Genomic DNA, 16,852 nt, shown 5'->3' with positions numbered 1-16,852 from the left:
ACTCTTATTATTTATTATTATTTTATTATTATATTCCTTACCCAACTGAACGGGCTCTCATATTCAAATCAAACACAGCCAGCTTTAATTGGTCGAATTGTTAATTCATGCATTAATTAACCAGCACTCATTAGAGCTTCTACTAGTGATAGACACACAGCGTATATTATGGACTGCAGGAGGTAAATCCACTGAGCCCTACAAATGATAAAATAAAAATATTTGCCGTATGTTTTTTTGACTCAGACACTTCATGTTGAGTTCCTGAGTGTAAACTGTAAATAAAGTAAAGATGAAATAAAAGAATGTGAAGACTGTTACACTCGATGTTCAATCTGGATATTTATTACATTTAATTATTAACACAGAATAAAAATTTGTGTCACGTGTTGTATCTGCAACTGTTGTTTTTTTGTTTTTTTTTTGGTAGATGACGGACTTAAACACAAGTCCCTTGAACTTGTAATGGGGTGTAAGAAGTTCTACTGTACTATGATTTTACACTTTGTAAAATGGCCTCCTAATATGTAGTTGTTGTTTAGAGCTGGAGGATTCTCTGTGTCCATATGAACAGGACTGCAATACTTGACTACAGTAATGTTTTGCTGGGAAAGGAAGAAATACTAAACTGTTATCCTACACTGGGGGAAGTGTTATCCAGTGATCCAGGAATTGGGCGCCTTCAGTCTGAAAATATTGGGTGACACTGTTCACAGTCAAGCAAGCCCTGCATCATATGGGCCTAGAACTGTTGTCAGCAGACATGGTGGGTTTAAGGCATCAACTGGCATCTACTAAAAATGAATGAAGGAATTTAACCAGGTGTTGGAAATATGGATGTTTGAAGTGGAACGCTTGGATTATTAGAATTTATGTATTGCTCAGAGCTCTAAGTGTTGGGCACCCAGTTCTGCATCTTCACACACTGACCTTAGATACCCAAGGTTACTGAATGCCAAAGTGTACTAGATGTGCTCATTCAGTCATCGATACGGTGTTGATACAATATCCATATCAGTGAGTACCTGTTTATTGATGCCATTTGTCTAAACTGAAGATCAGGCATCCAGTATTTGGCTCTTTCAAAACTTTATTAGTTGCTTCTTGTTGCCTTAAAATCTCACATATTAAACTGTATTTATCTAAGCTCTTTCATAACCAATATACACTGATCAGCCATAACATTAAAACCACCTCCTGGTTTCTACACTCACTGTCCATTTTATCAGCTCCACTTACCATATAGAAGCACTTTGTAGTTCTACAATTACTGACTGTAGTCTGTCTGTTTTGGTCAGCACCACCACAGAGCAGGTATTATTTGGGTGGTGGATCATTCTCAGCACTGCACTAACATGGTGGTGGTGTGTTAGTGTGTCTTGTGCTGGTATGAGTGGATCAGACACAGCAGCGCTGCTGGAGTTTTTAAATACCGTGTCCACTCACTGTCCACTCTATTCTGTGTCTAATCCACTCATACCAGCACAACACACACTTACACACCACCACCATGTCAGCGTCACTGCAGTGCTGAGAAAGATCCAACACCTAAATAATACCTGCTCTGTGGTGGTCCTGTCGGGGTCCTGACCATTGAAGAACAGGGTGAAAGGGGGCTAACAAAGTATGCAGAGAAACAAATGGACTACAGTCAGTAATTGTAGAACTACAAAGTGCTTCTATATGGTAAGTGGAGCTGATAAAATGGACAGTGAGTGTAGAAACAAGGAGGTGGTCATAATGTTATGCCTCATCGGTGTATGCTGTTTATTGTATTTAAGCTGAATGAATTTACCTAAGCAGATGCATTTGTTAAGTCTAGTCCTGTTTCTATGTGCGTTTTCTGTTCATGGTGAGTTGTAATGAACTACTGCCATCTAGCGGCCAGAAACACAAAACAACACTAGGGTCATCAACAGGGGGCGATATAGCACCATTATAGCACAGTTAATCTAATTACTGATCATTAAGAAGTATTTATTTTATAAAACCCTCAAACTTTATTATGAAAATGATCAGATTAAACACAGTCATTACTTACACTCTTACAGGTGACATTTAAACACATTTAACAGCAATCAGTACATTTGAAAACAACACGTGACATCATGGCCATTAACAAAATCCAAAACAACCAAATTAGGACTGGGTTAAACCTGCACCAGGCTTTTAATATTCATATTTTATAAGAACTAAACATAAAGGTATAAAATCTATTCTGATCACTAAATAATAAATGTTTTGGCTAATCACAACCGGCACATAATATGATCATTGTGGTGACTCTGGTTATACGGAATATTAATGCTGCAATGAGACTAATGGTAACACACTTGAACCATTAGTAGTTGATTCTAACTGTTATGGTAGTACATTAAAACTGTTCGCACTGCCTGCAGTTAAACTAATGGTAGCTCACTTGAACCATTAGTAGTTCTTCCAGACTGTTAATACTGCACTCAAACAACCGAACCGATAGAAATGCACACACTTACACACACTGTTGGTAGGGCACTTACAAATGTACTACCTAATGAATTCATAATAAATATTAAGCTGTTTTTTTTAGAACGGCTATACACTTTATACAACATAAAAACCCTGTGTTTACAATTAAATGCACAATGTACACATTTTTATCCGGTACTATATACTGTAAATCACTAACTAATGGTGAAACTGTAAAAACGTGGAAATAAATTTAGCATTTTTAGTAATTATTAAACATGTATCTGTTTTACAAACATTGCTATAAACCTGTCTACCTGGCTATACGTTTCCTTATCTAAATGTTGAACTGTAGATAGTGCGGTCAGACCGCTGGTGATGCATTGGAGTTAGGGGCCCAACTCTATACGATTATGACCAAAGTGCAGGGAATTATGCTGCCAACTTGGCAGTGGTGGGACCTGAACCAGCAACTGTCTGTAATTCACTAATATTGTTGGCATTCAGTAGGTCGGCAGTTTACTATGGTTGGTAGTGGATCCAGACCGCCGGTGGAACTACACCACTGCTAGCAGTGCAATTAGACTGTCGGCAGTACACAATGATTGACTGTTGATGCACACTGACTGTCTGTAGTGTACTTAAACAATCTACAGTTTACTCTGACAGCCAGTAGCACACTTACTAACCATCACTAATGATGTCATTTTGTAGACAAAGCGATAATCATGCTCTTCTCTAAAGCTAACACAACTGTGTGTGTGTGTGATTTGTAAGCCTTAATGATGCAGCATACTTTGATCAAGATCAAGGCTATCATGTCCCTTCTTAATTCACGTTTTAAATCCTAATTTGGAAAATGTCCTCTTAGCGATGTGCGTTTAAAAACCCTTGATCATGCAGTAGGCTTCAAGCGAAGACAGGACGATGTAGAGGAGCCATAAACTGAAGAACAGGCCGCTGGTGATGCGTTTGGCCCTCCGCGGCCCACCCAACTCCCCTCCGATCTCGGGCCGGCGACGATACATGAGCACAGCGATGCAGACGAAAGCAAAGATGGTAAAGAGGGTGATGGAGAAGGCCAGCGTGCCCGGGGCTACACGAAAATACTGGCCGTGCCACTGGTGAAACATGGCAGCGATGGACCAGGCCACGCCGATGCCCAGAAACACATTCACAGCATTACTGCCCGTCACATTCCCGATGGAGGCGTCGGCATACTGATCCTGTATCGCTGCCACCTTACTGGCAAAGGTATCTGAGACAGAGACAGAAAGAGAGAGAAAGAAACGGAGAGTTTTATATAAGCTTTGTTATGGGCTGAATTCCAAATTCACAGCATTTTAATGAAGTAAACTAGCATTGTTAGTTTAGCTAGCTCAGGATTTGGCAACCACGATGAACCTTCACCAGCTTACTATAACAACTGGCAGCCAGTTTCCGCACCCTATAAAGGGGTTTAGACTAGGATAACACAAAAAATGCCTAAGGCCTATTTGGATACAAGTGGACATAAACTCAGGAGTGCCTCAGGGGTGGATTTTAGGACCTTTAAAATTTGTATGTTGTACCTGGGACAGAAGTGCCAAGAGCGACAAACACAACGGCCGTCACCGAATCCTTCAAGCCTATAGTGCAGCCGAAGTGAGAAGCCAGGTCTCCAATAAAAGCAGTTAGAAGACCGATCATGGAGATGGAGACGATGAAACACGCCCAGCCATTCCAGTAATCGGTTGGAGGAACAAATGCGAACGCGACCTTCCAGAACACCGTCAGAAAGTGCATGACGTAGTCAAAACAGGACGGCAGCTTTTCTTCACCGCATTCTTCATCGTCATCTCCTGACAAATGAGTGAAAAACAGCAATCACGATGATAAATCTGACACTGAAGTATTAGAAAAGCAGCTCCACAGTCAGCACATATCAACCTCTAACAATCCTGCAGTGCCACAGCCACTCTGCCTAGGTCAGGTCACACTAAACCTGGTCAATGAACTAGTTAAAATGCTAGAATGGTCAGTACTATATCACCAACTGTCACTGAGTTGCAAGAGTGATGTGTATGGATCATTTTGAGTACTGTTGTGTGTGTCAACTTGAACTCTAATCAGTATATGTGATGGAAATATGACAATGCACATGTGCGTGGTACCACATTTTCTACTGTAAAATACGGTGGTGGTAGCTTTATGTAATGAGGATGCTTTTTAGAAGCAAAGACTGCTGGTGTGGTCAGGATTGATACAAAAATGAATAAGAGCAGCAGCAGCACAGTTTCAGCTATTTAACCCCACATGAAATGTCTGACCATACCACCTTATACCCTTAGACCAAGTGAATGAAATCAAGGCGGCTTATTAATCTCAAAATTTGTGTCTAATGTGTGCGCATACCTGAATTAACTGTAATGGCCTCCACAAACTGTTCTCTCCAGCTGTTGGTCCCCACCAGAAGTGCCAGGTTGGTTTTCTTTATTAATTTATCTACTGTGCTCTGTAGAAAACACATCACATCATGTTGAACCACTGGTGCCAAACTTTTATTCATCACCTGGAATGCCACTCACTGGCCCAACACAAGCATTAATGTCTTTGAGTAATAGATTGATAGATAGACAGATAGACCTAGATAGATAAATAGAACAAGAACAAGAAGTGGTCCTGTGCCCACTCACCTCTCCTATTGTCCTGTTTCCACAATTTACTGCAACACTAACTACATGTTTGTGTGATATTTGTGTGGGTTTAAACGTGTCTATCTTGCCTAATCAAAAGCAACATAAATACAGAATTTAGTCTTGACTTTATTATTTTTTATTATTTATTCTTTCGACTGCATTAAATAAAGTTAAAGCTTATTTAAGCATCTGGCCCATACATTCCTATTTACTGACTGAATTTCTGAAATGTTATATAGATATAAGACAAGTGGCCCAAATCCTTATATTTCTAGCAGCAACCCTTCATCCATCCATTTATGTATCCATCCATCCAAAAACGTCTGAAGAAATAGTGCCATTATGTACCTTGAACTCGTACGACTCCTCAATAATGACTTCCAATCTGATATGTTCTCCAAGTGATGGCCGTCCCAACTCAGCAATCCTCCTCACATCCTCCTCCTTTTGAGAAAGAGTTCGCTTCGCTCCTTCATCTGTGGGGTAAAAATAGAGAGCGAAATAGACTAAAATTGCTCCACTGTTGCTATGATGAAAATAAAAGTGGAAACTTTAATATAATCTATATTATTAATGGTTAAACAGATAATGTGTTATTTAAAATTCAAATTAAAATACATTTATATATATAAATCAGGACAGCTGGATTGGTACCTGTGATGGTGATGATGTTGGGAGAAGTCAGGTTGTCTCTACCCTGCACTTTTCGGTACATGTCTCTCCCTGATGAGCCCAAAAACAAAAATCCACTCATTTATTCATTTTCATGTTTTACCACCACTTTATCCAGGTCAAGGTTGCGGTGGGTCCGGTTTCCCCAGAATCACCAGTCGCAACACAGTAACACAACCCAGACGGGATGCCATTCTATTAAGGGGCCTCAGCCACCCCACCAGACATGGCCAGTTTAGTGTGTATAAGCAGAACCCTGTTTTTCCAAAGAAACTGGACCCACTGCAACCCTGACCAGGATAAAATCAACATGCAGTCGTTATAAGAATGCAAATTAATTGTACATTTTAAATTGAATGTTTAAAAGTTTAGGCTAGATCATGTTTAATTTCTTACCAAAGAGCTGCGTATCTGTTAAAGAAAAACACAAAGACATTTAGAAGTGTAACATGGACCAGCTCTTTAGCATAGCTGGTTAGCATTGGATTTAGCGTTGGTTAAGTTGAAGTATTTTTTATTAAAAAATGGGACATACCTGTCTTCAAGAAGCTACCTACAGAGATAACATGGAAAAAAGTTACAGTCAGTGTTGTGCTATTGGAAAATGTAAAAAATTCTGTATTAGTACTTTTGTTACCCAGTACTCTTTTTTCTGACCAACTGTATAAATGTATTTTTATGGAATTATATAATTTTTTAATATTATATTTGTTTATATTATACAAAAATATAAACAAATGTAGAATTTAAATCTTGGTGCTAATTGTTCTTGTGCACTTATTCTAAATTGTTAAAATATTATTAAAATTTTTTTATCTATAATTAAATTATTGACTATAATCTTTGCTAATTCTTTAGCTGCATTACCTGCATTAAACAGTCTTAACTTATCAAGTAGTTTGGGATTGAGAAAATTTTTTACATTTTACTTGTAATTAATTTGGGTACTGACGTGTTTACATGCTTACAAATATCATTTAGCCACAGATTTGGTCATAAAACATAAATAATAATAAATATAACCTGCTAAGACACCAAAAATGGAAAATTAAGAGTGCTTACCACACTCGTTGAGCAACACAGCTGATGCAGAGAGATGAATTACAGGGAAGACAAGAGAGAGAGAATGATAAAAAAAGAGAAGCAGAAGCAAAATGAGTATAAATTAAACAACATGCATCTTACAAGAACATTATAGATGATGGTAAAATGACAGTAGACTTAACCGTATTATTGCAAGTAGTTTTAGTGGACAAATATACAAATGTGTTTTACAGAAACATACTAAGTATTTATTTATTTTTTAATAAAAAAAATAGCATTAACAAAGAGTAAAGAGACACCTTATACACCTATATATAAAAGAGACTTTGACTTCCTTTAAAACTATTCCTGGAATGTAAAAAGAACCACATGAACTTCACAAGGTTTCTGAGTGACAATCACTCCCCCCCCCCCCCTTAAACCAGATAAAGAGATAAAAGCACTGATGGTGGTGAGAAAGAGGAGCAGCGCAGGAGGAAGAGAGCAAGTCAGCGAGAGAGTAAAAGCTGTAGAGAAACAACCAGAAAGCTTTCAAAAAACAACTTTGCTCTCTTTCACCTGTCCATCCTTTCCTCCTCCATTCTGGCTCCTGCAGCTGGATGTAGAAGTTTGCCTGCTTGTCATACTCATCATGATCAACAATTTTAACCCTGATGGTTTTCCTGTGAGTGGGAAACAAAGCAATACGGATCTCTGAATGTTATTTATACTCCTATAAAGCACTATCTCCTATAGTATAGTAAAACTGAAATGGGGGAACAGGTGTAAAGATCTACAGAGATGCCCTAGCTCAGAGAAACGCAACAGGTCGTCGCTGAGAAGGTGACAATGGACTGGACTAGACTGGAGAACAACAGCCCACCTTTTCTCGCACTCATTTCGATCAGTTTCGGCTCTCCCATCTCCAGGAAGAAGTTCTTGTTTTTTTCATACTCCTCATCATCAATGATATTAATCTGAATAGTTTTGCTGGAAGAGAGACAGACAGAAATATAGAGACAGAAAAAGGAAGAGAAAGGAAACACAGGCGCAAAGTTAAGTGATGCAGGAGGAAATTATAGTTTCAGAAATGTGTGTGTGTGTGTGTGTGTGTGTGTGTGTGCGCGCAAGTTTTTTCTCCTGTAGGTGGAAATTCTGGTGTGAAAAGGTTGGAAAGTTTGAGAAGAATTAACACCAAAAGCAAAAGTATCAAACATTTTTGTTTATACTTACTTTTCCTAGTAAATATATCCACTTCAAATGCACATGGACATTGACTTTATATACACACGCAGTACACCGACCAGGCATAACATTATGACCGCTGACAGGTGAAGTGAATAACACTGATTACAGTATCTCTTCATCACGGCACCTGTTAGTGGGTGGGATATTTTAGGCACTAAGTGAACATTTTATCCTCAAAGTTGATGGTAGAAGCAGGAAAAATGGACGAGCATGAGGATCTGAGCGAGTCTGACGAGGGCCAAATTGTGATGGCTAGACGACTGGGTCAGATCAGAGCATCTCCAAAACTGCAGCTCTTGTGGGGTGTTCCCTGCTGGGTCTGCAGTGGTCAGTATCTATCAAAAGTGGTCCAAGGAAGTAACAGTGGTAAACCGGCGACAGGGTCATGGGCGGCCCATGTGGTCTGATTCCAACAGACGAGCTACTGTAGCTCAAACTGCTGAAGAAGTTCATGCTGGTTCTGATAGAACAGTATCAGAATACACAGTGCATCACAGTTTGTGGCATATGGGGCAGCAAAGTGGGACCAACACAATATTAGGAACATAATTAGGTCATAATGTTATGCCTGATCGGTGTACATTTACCTATAAAATATACATACAAAAGTATGTCTATAATATACGCTACTGGTTTGTTGGGTGTCTTGCCTTAGTTTTCTGTTCTAGTCTGTATAAAGATGTAAATTGTGTAACCATTTGTGCGAGTAATTTGCTATTAGCTGGTTTCAGATGTTTATTGTTGTTACTAGCTTCTTATCTCAAGGTGTCAATTGAGGGCAGGGCTTAACTAGGCATAACCGTCTAACAGGGGTGGTGGTACAGGTTGGTTTTATCTGAGGAATGGCAAGTCACCCCTGTTAGACCTTTCATTTCTGAACATATCATCATTTGAATTCCATAATTCCTCATGTTATCGTTGTCTATAGTCCTCCTGGATCTCAGGAAGATGGGACCCCTCTCATTTTTCTTGAAGACTTTAACAACTGCCCTCAGACACACAACCATATATATCCTTTTCCTACTAGCCCAAATCTTCACTCCTAATCTCTTTCCTCACAGACAGCCAACATCTTAACTTTCTTGCTACACCCTGACACGTTTTCTACATTTCCATATTTTTCAATTCTATCATGTCAGGTTATGTCGGTTGATGTGTAATTCTGCCACATGCTGGCAGAAATATTAAAAGTGCTAATGATGATAATAGATGAGCAGCTGACATGATAATAATTAAATAGTCTAAAGTGGATTTGAAAAGGTTATTATGTGGTTGTGCAGCAAAAGGCCAGTAACTAGTAACAGAAGAGTAACACGTACATATTTTAAAGCTCATATGAGTGTTTTATCATTGTGATGATTTATGTAACCATGGTGGATAAACAGCACACATTTCCTGTTATCTGATTGGTCTAGAAACATTCCAAGAAAAGTATGCAGTATGCAAAGTATGCAAACAGGGAAAGTGTCTCACTGCTCAGCCTCACATTTTATAAACAATTAGGCTATGTGCTGCAGGGCGACAGAGCAGTGCGCAAATTAGCTAACTGAAACACTCTATTTGTATTCAACCATCCATTTATCCATTGATTCATATATCCATCTAATACAGATGTGGACTGATGTGACTGTAGTAGGCTTTTATTCCAACAAAGCAAGAGTTAAACCTGGTAAAACGTTTAGAGACATCAGCCCATGGATAAAACTGCCCCCCAATCCATCATATCCACCATTAATTAAGGATTATCTCTCTTAATATTCATTTATTTATTTATTTATCTGTCAATATGGTTAGAACTATGTGGTAACTTTGGTCATAATTCTGTAATATTGTACTAAGGGTCAAATTAATTTACTTTGTTGCTAAACGCTTGCCATGTCCTTGTGTCCCTATAGTGTTGTCCTATACTGGTGTAAATACTGAAGTACAAATTATTTACAGGCCTTCAATTATAACTACAAAACACAGAAAGAAACCCTGAATAAGTGTTTATTTAACAGTGTTGAACAGTTATGTATGTGACCTGACCTTTTATGACCTGCACAAACACTCATCCAGGCCGCCCAGATGGCTGACTTTTAAAACCAGGTTGCTCTCCTAATCTGATCACATCTTTGTATTGCATTTAAACAAATGCTAATCTACTCTCAGAGCTGCTTAAGAAACACTGATTATAAGGATTCAGTTTACATAAGTCAACCCACAGTATATAAGCTAATGCCAAAATACTTACAATACTCATACAATGTAGACATCAAATGAGTGACTGATTAATACAGCATTAAGCATGGCAACGTTCATACAAGTATTATATAAAACCACACAGATTATTGCCCAGTAATTTTGTTCATCTATTTATTTCTATAAACAAGAACGGCACAGTGGTAGCCTAGTGGGTAGAGCTTTAGGCTACCGAAGATTATGGGTTCTAATCCTGCCTGTGCCTAACCTAACCCTAAAACTAACCCTAACCCCAAACCTAAACCTAGCCCTAACCCTAACCTCTCAATTCTCTAATTCTCTAACCTCTCTCTAATACTTCCCCCCTCTCCCTCCCTCTATCTGTCTGTTTATCCCTCTTTCCATATCACTCACTTCACTGTTCAGTATCTCTCATTTCTCAGCTTGCTTGCTTGCCTTCATATTACTTTTCTTTTTTGTTTTTGATGTGATCTCTTTGCCCAACCCTCCTATCTTCTTACTTTTCTCTTCATGCCTGTCCTTGTGTTTTCTCTCATCCCTGCCATTCCTCACTTCATTAACCTGTTAATGCTTTTCTGTTCCTATATCCGTCCCTCTATAAATTTACCCACTTTATACCTCACTTCATTGATCTCTCCATCTCTGGGAATAGCGCTTTCAATTTGATTATTTTTATTTTTTTCCATTACTTGCTAGTCAATAAATTCCTTTGGGAAATTACAGCTCTGCAGCTTTACACTGACAATGTTGCCTAGCTTTTGCCCGTATTTGTACAAACTGATAGAGTGCACTCCCTAGGGAAGCATGTTTTCTTTATGTAACCTACGTCCAAGAGCCAAGATAAACAAATCTATTTGTCTTTGTTTACTCATGCCATATTTAAACAGTACTATAATACATACAACTGGGTGCAATACAACAATACAACTGGGTGCATGATTGGTCCTGCGTGTGGCCCATTTTTACTTTGAGCACCAGCTCTCTGCGTGGTCCTGAATGGAGGTTAGGCCTCTACGACTGCCTCATGTCAACGGCACTGTCAGTCTTCAAAAAGAAGTCATACTTTGTGCCAACTAGCCTCAGCACCTGTTTAGTAAAGAAGGGTTTGGGTATACCAAGGATATCAGGTCCCAACAGGTCAAATCACATTAGCTACCTCTGTAACTGCTATAAAGTGCTGCTTGTTACCCTGCATGTTTATCATTCAGCTGGAACATCTATAAAGGCTTTAACAAACTGGATTTGGTTTATGATAAGGATTTACATACCCACAATAAATCTGAATTATTGTCCCCATCACATTCTAATTCTGCATCGTTTCCAACAAGCTTGAGCCACACACAAATCACACCGCAATCTGAAGCTAATTTGGGTTTACAGAACACAGACGTTGTGTGTATGTTTGATTTAGATCATCCTGCATGCTGTCCTGCACCATCTCACAAATTCCAAACACAATCCAGAGCCTGTCTATATAAGGAGCTTCACTGTTAAGAGACGGCCAGTAAAGCACACTTGGGTCATGTACATCAAAAGTGTGGTTATGTCTCGCTATTAATCAGCGATGAACAAGCTCCGCGTCGGGACGCTTTTCCATTCCAAACTGTTTGAGATCTGGAACTGTTTATTATTGGCATGTCAAATCCGCCCTGGTTATATCCTCCCTCGTGTGGAAAATGTCACATGATGCTAGCGATAAACGATGATCTGATAGTGTGTGTTCCATAACAGGAGACAAACATGAACTTTAAAATGACCAAGGGAAGGAACTCCTAAGAACAGAAGTATTTTTAAAGTGGACCATTTCCTTTTAAAGACTGATAAATCCCAGCTGTCAAAAAGGCCTGATGCTACACAACTGTCCAAACTCTAACTCTAGTTGCCTCAGTCACTGTCTTTGTAAAAAGACGATGACATGGATGAGCAGTGGCACAGCTGGTAGTGTGAAGGCTGCAACAAAAAGGCGGCTTTCCAGGTGGTGCTAAGAGTACTATGTTATTTAGTACAATGAACATTCTACTTCTGTACATTCAACACAGCATTCAAATCTATCAAATCCATTTAAAATCTTGAGAATTTGATCTCAAACTAGCACCTCCTAGTGTCTGTATACTTGAACTGAACAAACATGTATAGAATAGAATAGAACAGAATGAATTGAATAGAATGCCTTTATTTGGCATATATACATATACACTTGTACAGTACAATGAAATTATTTCTTTACATATCCCAGGTTGTTTTGAAAGCTGGGGTCCAAGCACCGGGTCAGCCATTGTACGGCACCCCTGGTGCCTTGCTCAAGGGCCCAACAGTGGCTGTATGGCAGAGCTGGGATTCAAACTCGCAACCTTTCAGTTGATAGCCCAAAGCCCTACCCACTAGACTACCACTGTCCCTAGTAGCAATGTGAAATAGCTTCATTCTATATGAAGCTTTGGGGTATGTGTTCAAAGAACACATGCATTTTGTTGATCATGATAGAGTGAATCTAGATATTACAAGAATGCAGTTTTGGTAAATGTTTGGTAACGTCACGAAGCCAAATGATATGAAATTGAAAGTATTCGGCAGACTTTGGCCCCAGGAGTACCATTACTACATATGTTACTGTGGAATTGTTGTAGCTGGTTGTTTTATCACACTATAAGTTTGGATGAATTGCGAGTTAATGGTTGTTAAAAACATGTAAAAGATGAAGATAATTTTTCAATTGCAAGTGAGTTAATGTGCTTTTACACTATTTCTGATTACGTAAGGGTGTGTGCCACTTCAGGCACATAAATCCAGACAAAATGGCTAAGGTCCATGGAGTTAACAGGTCATAGAAATGGTTAAATATGACCACAATCTATACCACAGTGAGCTCTTTCTTCTGCACTTCACAGTTTGTTACCAGAGCAAAGCACCAATAAGTGGAAGAGCACTCAAGCTAGAAACTCACTTGACTCCATGTTAATTTGATTATCATGGTGCAGGATAGCATGCTATTCTTTTATCTCATCTCTTGTTTACTTCAGCCAGGGCATTTTCATCTTCTTCCACTTTTGTATATGTATTTGTATTGTAAATGTATATTTATATAATGTAAATGGCTGGCACTTGAGATCTGAATATAAGGACTCATTTATCTGTTTGTCCTTCATCCACTGACCTATGGTAAAGGATTTCCTTTCCTACATTGGCCTGAGTATAAGCATTATTCACAAATCATGAAGGAAGCAGTTCTCTCTCTTGGCTCATGCAAGTAATGATAATGTTTCACATCATTGTGTAGAAATGATAACAAAGTGAAAAGGTTTTAGACGTGAGAAACCTTAATGAACGTGTTTTTTCCTGTATTATGACATATTTGTCATTGTAAATGGTTTTAGATCCTTATACATAATAAAGTCATAGGGATTTTAAAATTGTACTGAAGGCCATGCAGCAGCTATATCACTTATAAGTATAACTGTTCTCCCTGTGTCTGTGTGGGTTTCCTCCCACAGTCCAAAAACATGCAGTCAGGTGAACTGGAGATACTGAATTGCCCTATAGGTATATGGGTGTGTGTGTCTGCCCTGCGATGGACTGGCGCCCCATCCAGGGTGCTACTGTGTACCTTGCGCCCATTGAAAAGCTGGGATAGGCTCCCCCCCGGACCCTAAGTGGATAAGCGGTTAAAAAAGTGAGTTTGTGAGTATTTATTCTACCATTTGTATAACATTTTGTATGTATTATTAGGAAAACAACAACAAAGCATCAACTAAGTCAAATGATGTGTGTACATTTAAAGTGGATATATGCAAAATAAGTATAATGCTTAACCTCTGACCAAATGAGGACATGTACATTAAGTTTTATAATTAGGAAAAAGCAGGCGAAGCTCAGGACAAGAAGTAGAGCAGTAAAGGAACAGGAAATTGAGAGGAAAACCAGCATAATTCAATCTGAAAATTCAGAAATGAAGCTATAAACTCTGGAAAAACAGAGTAGCACACAATGCAACATGGGTTCAATCATGGAAAGACACTTAAATTATCTGCAGAGGTTGCCAGTTAATTTAATGTGCATGGTGTACCTTCTACATTTATTGAAATATAAGTTAATGTCTATGAAGGATTGACAGTGATACATGTTATTCCCCTCCTTTTTTATAGAACATCACTATTTTACTTGACTTTACACCTGTCAGTGACCAGACCAGCTAGAATTTGGACAATGGCATAATTCCACATTATTATTGACACTGATTTAAACCCCCTAGTAATACCAATAGTATGTCAAGATGACTAGAACTTGACTGCAACTGAACTGCCAATGCTCTAGGCAATTACAAAATTAGCACCATCAAGGGGCAACAACAAGTTTTAATAAATTAGTAAAGAAAAAACACTCACGAGATCTCATCGTTCTGGAATTCCAGGACTCCGTAGGTATCCTCAAAGTCTTCTCCTCCTCCTTTAGCTGTTCCTTCAATAGTTTTGTAGGGAACCAGCACAACCCCTCGAGCCCCAGACATCCTCACCACTTTCACTTCCATCACACCGATGCTTTCGCTAACATTGACCACTGGCTCCTCGAATGTAAAGATCCCAGCGTGATCGTCGTCAAAAATGGTCACAGTGGCTGTCGATGGAAGTCCCAGTCCTGCCAGGCTGTCTACATGATTGGACACAGAATTGTCATGGTTTGGTCCCTCAGAGACAACTCTGACGTTGCTGAGATGGACCAGAAAGTGCTCGTCCTCTTCAAAGATGTCATCATCAATGATCTTCACTCTAAGTTCTTTCTCAGTTTCACCTGGTTTAAAGACAATAGTGCCCTCTGAGAACTGGTAATCAGAGCCTGCGTTAGCGGTACCATCCTCCGTGCGGTAATTCACAGACACCGTGTTTGTCAAATCTCCACCACGACGAACCACATTTATAGCTACTGAGCCACAGTTTTCCAAACACTGGTATGTACCAGGGTCAAAGAAGATCTTAGAGGAAAGATCATTATCTGAAACCTCAGAGCGAAGTTCATATGTTCCAATAGCTTTCCTGGCTTGATCTGCAGCATGTTTCTTCAAGATGTTTCCAGCGCCAGTCATTATCCTAGTAGCCTGGCAGCGATAAAATGCTCGACTTTTCTGCTGCTGGTTGAGAAGTTGGTAGTTAGCAATCTCAATCAGCTGTTCCATCTCTTTTTCTGGATGTTTCTGTTTCAGTTCCTTTAAAATCCTTGCCATTTCTCTCCTGGTCTCCTCTTCACTCATTTCAAAGGCTGTATCCACTGATCCATCCAAAAATTCCCCTCCCTGAAAGTTTAGCATCTGTCCGTCCATCTCAACATCATTTTTTGGCGGGTTTTCTGGCTCTCCTTCGGTTTCAATGATTATTCCACGCTGCTTTCCGACTCTGTACCTTTTGTGGACGTACTTGTAGAACAGAAGCCTTCGGTCAGCAACCCATGCAAATACAACACATATAGGAAAGAAAAAGAGAGTAAGGAGACCCTCCCAAACCTCCACAATTCCTGGAGAAATCACAGCCAAGATCAAGTATAGCCAAGTGTAAGCAAATATACTCCAAGCTGCCGTTACGAAGAACACTCTAAGATGCTTTACCTTGCGATGGTCACCATCTGGAATGACGGAAACACAAAGTCCAATAATTACGAACATGTTGAAGGCTGCGCTGCCCACGATGGTGTTCGGCCCAAGCTCGCCTGCATCAAAGTTGTGTCCGCAAACCTCCACAACAGATAACAAGATCTCTGGAGCAGACGAACCTAATGCCATAAGAGTCAAATTTGACACGGTCTCGTTCCAAATGCGTACGGTAGTGGTTGTCGTTTCCCCGTTGGGTTTTTTAATAGTGATTTGTCTCTCCTGTGAGGTGATGACTTCGATAGATGCCATGAAACGATCTGCAATGATGGAGACCCCTAGGAACATATACACCATTGCAACAAAATAGATTGTGGCTCTTGCCAACTTGTCTCCAAATGATGGATTTTCTGGCTTCCATATTGGCAGAATCACGCCTTCCTTGCATTCATTACTCCCAGAGCATGTTTCTGTTTTATTGGAAAAGATCAAACCATCATGTGGCTTGGAGCCACCTGCAGTGACAGGTTGCAGATCATGGAAGAGAATCACGAACAGAGCAAGCTTAAGCACAAAAGGGCAGAAAGCTAAAGTGTCTGATTGTCCCATCTTTATAAGGAGGTATTGGTCTCTGATTTTCCTTTACCTTTCCCTTTAAAAAAAACAAAGACAGTAATTAATATAATTACTTAAGAGATTATAATATTACAAATGCATTTAAAACATAATGTGCACATTAGTTATGACATAAGATTTTGATAACATGTTAATGATATAAATTGCTATACTTTTTATATGATCAACATTTGCAAATCGTTGGTTGTATAGAGAAACCTGGGGTACAGCTTTACCCTGGCTCCTTTATCCTGGCTTTATCTGGGTTCTGGTAATGTGGCGTATCGGGTATCAGTGGGAAACACTGGGTGAAAGGCATAAATACCCTGGACAGGACACCAATCTGTCACATCAAACTGTCCATATCAAACCAACTGCTTTTCCTATTGAA

The 16,852-nt window shown here is 39.3% G+C and overlaps 1 protein-coding gene across 20 annotated transcripts; it reads right to left on the bottom strand.

Moving 5' to 3' along the window:
- Positions 1-1,996: 1,996 nt before the first annotated feature.
- Positions 1,997-16,464, bottom strand: slc8a1a (solute carrier family 8 member 1a). 20 transcript variants are annotated; one of them, XM_062989254.1, is made up of 10 exons: positions 14,654-16,464; positions 7,705-7,811; positions 6,861-6,881; positions 6,334-6,351; positions 6,195-6,209; positions 5,781-5,849; positions 5,475-5,593; positions 4,843-4,942; positions 4,020-4,289; positions 1,997-3,706 (listed from the first exon to the last, which is right to left on the bottom strand). In XM_062989254.1, the coding sequence occupies exons 1-10, from the start codon at positions 16,453-16,455 to the stop codon at positions 3,330-3,332; spliced, it is 2,898 nt and encodes a 965-aa protein (XP_062845324.1). In that variant the 5' UTR covers positions 16,456-16,464; the 3' UTR covers positions 1,997-3,329. The 20 variants fall into 20 exon arrangements, with proteins under 20 accessions (XP_062845324.1, XP_062845322.1, XP_062845323.1 ...); XM_062989252.1 differs by having other exon boundaries at positions 5,475-5,602; positions 14,654-16,455; XM_062989253.1 differs by lacking the exon at positions 6,195-6,209 and having other exon boundaries at positions 5,475-5,602; positions 14,654-16,455.
- Between the last annotated feature and the right edge of the window lie 388 nt (positions 16,465-16,852).

This window comes from Trichomycterus rosablanca, chromosome 27 (genome assembly GCF_030014385.1).
Source record: "Trichomycterus rosablanca isolate fTriRos1 chromosome 27, fTriRos1.hap1, whole genome shotgun sequence".
NCBI lineage: Eukaryota > Metazoa > Chordata > Actinopteri > Siluriformes > Trichomycteridae > Trichomycterus > Trichomycterus rosablanca.
Note: the sequence above shows the minus strand (reverse complement) of the source record. Positions and strands in the feature narration are given on the sequence as shown.